Source organism: Galeopterus variegatus, unplaced genomic scaffold, assembly GCF_000696425.1.
Source record: "Galeopterus variegatus unplaced genomic scaffold, G_variegatus-3.0.2 Scaffold7637, whole genome shotgun sequence".
NCBI classification, from domain to species: domain Eukaryota; kingdom Metazoa; phylum Chordata; class Mammalia; order Dermoptera; family Cynocephalidae; genus Galeopterus; species Galeopterus variegatus.
The window spans coordinates 68183-71630 of record NW_007733748.1 but is presented as its reverse complement, the minus strand read 5'-3'; the positions used below and the strand labels follow the sequence as shown (position 1 = coordinate 71630).

Genomic DNA, 3448 nt, shown 5'->3' with positions numbered 1-3448 from the left:
CTTCTCCAGTCAGTGTCTGACTGGAATAGCAGATGTGCCTTAGCTTTATTTGGTGGATAGGAAGCAGTTTCAGACTTCCTGATAGCTTCTCTCTGACTGCCCCGTGTTTCCTGGGGGCTTTAAATTCATACTTCTTCTCCCTGTAGTATGAGCCAACCATTGCTGAGGGCAGGTGAAAAATGCCAGTTACTCTTGGAACAGGCTTAGAACACAGCACCTTGTCCCAGGCTCAGCCTGCAGGGTCCCCAGCCTGGAGACTGAACTATCCAGCAAAGTTCTGCAGACAGCTAGTTCTCTTCCCTCACCTCATCTGTCTGAGCCCCTTCCCCACCTTTCACAGGTGTGCCCCCAGGAGGCAAGGAAGGAAACGCTACCCCCTGTCTACGCCTTGGAGCTGCTGACCATCTTTGCCTGGGAGCAGGGTTGTGGGAAGGACGCCTTCAGCCTGGCTCAAGGCTTCCGGACTGTCCTGGGCCTGATCCAACAGTATCAGCACCTGTGTGTTTTCTGGACCGTCAACTATGGCTTCGAAGACCCTACAGTCAGGCAGTTCTTGCGAAGACAGCTTGAGAGACCCAGGTACCTCCTAATACCCCACTATCTGCTCTCCTGTCCCTGGACCCTAGGGAGATAATTAACAATGATAAAACAGGTCATATCTACTGAGGGCCAAAGCAAAACATTGCACATGCACTTTCTAATTCATTGGATTGAGCCCCAGATGCACATTATAGTCACCTGGGGAGAGTTTTAAAAAATATACCAATGCTTGGCTCCATATATTGCGTGCATGAACATTTTACTGATATATATAACATGCACATCCCAACTGCACATTTCAATGACTATAAAGTGCACTTACCTGTGAAACTACCACCCAAATCAAGGTAGAATATTTTTAGCACCTCACTGCATCCCTCCCAGTGAGAAACCCTCCAAAGATAACCCTATTCTGACTTTTATCATTAAAGTTTTGCCTTTCTTAGATCTTATCTAAATAGAATGTTACAGTATGTACTTTTGTGTCTGGCTTCTCTTTCTCAACATTAAGTCTTCAAGATCCATTCATATAGTTGTGTGTAGTTGTGGCTCATTCTTTTTCATCAGTGTATAGTATTCCACTGTGTGAATTTATCATGTTTTCCATTCTACTGATGATGGACATTCAGGTTGTTTCCGTTTGAAGCTATTACAAATAGGGCTTGAAGCTATTACAAATTTAAATACAAATATTCTAAACAGTCTTGTACATATTTCTTGGTGCATGTGCACATCTGTTGAATATGTACCTAGGAATGAAATTGCTAAATCATAGGGGTGTAACTCAGAGTCCAGTGGGGCAGGGGGATCCTGGTACCTTGTGATTCTAATGTTCAGCTAGGGTTGAGGACCATTGCTCCAAGTTCATCTCTACAACAGCCCATCAAAGCAGGCATTGTTGTTATAGCCTCATTTTGCAAATGAGGAAACTGAGGCTCAGAGAAGGTAAGTCATCTGCTTCGGGTCATACAGCTGCAAAGCAGCAGAGTTGGGGTTGGAACCAGGTCGGCTTGAGTCCAGAGCCCCTGATCTTGACTTTCTTACTAACCAGAACCTTCTTGTCTCTCTGGAATTGTAGACCTGTGATCCTGGACCCATCTGATCCCACATGGGATGTGGGAAATGGGGCAGCCTGGCATTGGGATATGCTGGCCCAAGAGGCAGAGTCCTGCTATGACCACCTGTGCTTTCTGCAGGGGTCTGGGGACCCTGTGCAGCCCTGGGAGGGGCCGGTGAGTGAGGGGTTCCCTGGGACCCTTGGGTTTTGCACTTAATTTACATATTCTATGTTTCCTGAGCATCTACTATGTGCTGAGGGCCATGTGGAATGGAATAGAGTGAAAAAGAGGGGGCAGCAGGCATGTAAAGCAATCTAATCACCAGGCTGAGATCACTTGGAGGAAGGCACACCTCTGTCTTTCAGCAGTTATTGTCCACTTGCCAGGCTTTTCCACCCATCACTAGGGGCACATTTTTGCAGTTTACCACCCTATCAGACACCTTTTTTTTCTAATCTGCACAAAGGCACCATGTGGGCTAGCCATGGCCCTCCCACTGAGTCACCCTGCTGTACAAAGGGAAGGGACTAGGAGAGAAGGAGTTGGGTGGATGCAGAAACCTCTGCACCTGGACGAGACAGCTCATCCTTCAATCACCTTCCAGGGCCTTCCACGTGCTGGGTGCTCAAGTTTGGGTCACCCCATCCAGCGAGACCCTGACCAGGGGACCCCTGAAGACAGTAGGAGTCTCAATGCTGTGCGACCAAGGACAGGGAACAAGCAGCCCTCATGCACAGCTCCCAGCCCCTTGGAGGCGGCCAGTATCACCCCCTCTGTGCCAGGGATGGCCTCACATCTGTCTCAGATCCCTACCAAGGAGCTGGACAGCTTCATCCAGGACCACCTGAAACCAAGCCCCCAGTTCCAGGAGCAGGTGAAAAGGGCCACTAATGTCATCTTGCGCTGCCTCCGGGAGAACTGTGTCCACAAGCCCTCAAGAGTCAGCAAGGTGAGTTGGCAGATGGAGACATGGAGGGGACCCTATCAAGGGACCGCAGTGGGAGGGGAAGGAGTCACAGCAAAGTAGCCGAGGCTGGGCAGGGGAAGAGGACATCCATGGAGGGTTGGTTTGCTGGCTAGTGGTGTATGTTTAAATGCCAGCTTTGTTTTTTAAAAACCACTATTACAATAATCAGATCACTTCCCTTCTCAGCTCAAAATCCTCCAGCACCTCAAGGCGTTTGCACTGACTCTTTCCTCTTTCTGGAATGCTCTTCCCCCATCCACTTGGCTCTCTCCTTTAGGTCCTTGATCCAATGTTGCCTTCTCACTGAGGCCTGACCACACAATTGAAAATTGCAGTCTTGCACTCCCAGTCCCCTTCTTGCTGGATTTGCCTCTGCAAGCACTTAGCATTTTCTCATGAAGAAAGGAAGAGAGAGAGGGAAGGAAGGGAGGGAGGAAGGAAGTGGGGATAAGAAGGAGGGAGGGAAGAAAGAGAGGGAGGGAGGAAGAGGGAAGGAGGAAAGGGATTGATTGCAATAGGCTGATAGAGCACATCTGCAGGCCCAATTTGGCTCTGGAACCTCAATTTGCAAGTGCTGGCCCAGATGTGCAGTAGTAGGTGCTGCAGATGTTTTGTCCTGACTCCATCCCGTCCCAGTTATCTGTTGCTGCATATTGGTGTGATTTTGTTCAGGCTTGAAGGAGAAGAATGCAGTCGCAGGCAGATACAACTTGCCTTTCGGCCAGGCTTCTGAAATTCCAAAGTCACAGGGCCCATACAGTCTGCTCTGTCATGGTGCTTCCAGATCCAACATCAGCAAGAGAGCAGTTTCTGGGCTGCAGATGGGATCACGGTCTGACTCCTGGGCTCTGAGAGGGTCCCTGGTCTGAGCTGTTCTTCCCAC

The 3448-nt window shown here is 49.2% G+C and overlaps 1 protein-coding gene across 1 annotated transcript in view; it reads left to right on the top strand.

Moving 5' to 3' along the window:
• Window positions 1-3448, top strand: part of OAS3 (2'-5'-oligoadenylate synthetase 3, 100kDa) — a 26811-nt gene that overhangs the window by 7510 nt on the left and 15853 nt on the right. Inside the window, exons 5-7 of the mRNA XM_008592177.1 lie at window positions 341-579; window positions 1619-1772; window positions 2203-2547. Coding sequence (XP_008590399.1) covers window positions 341-579; window positions 1619-1772; window positions 2203-2547 — 738 coding nt within the window. The remainder of the gene's footprint in view (window positions 1-340; window positions 580-1618; window positions 1773-2202; window positions 2548-3448) is intronic.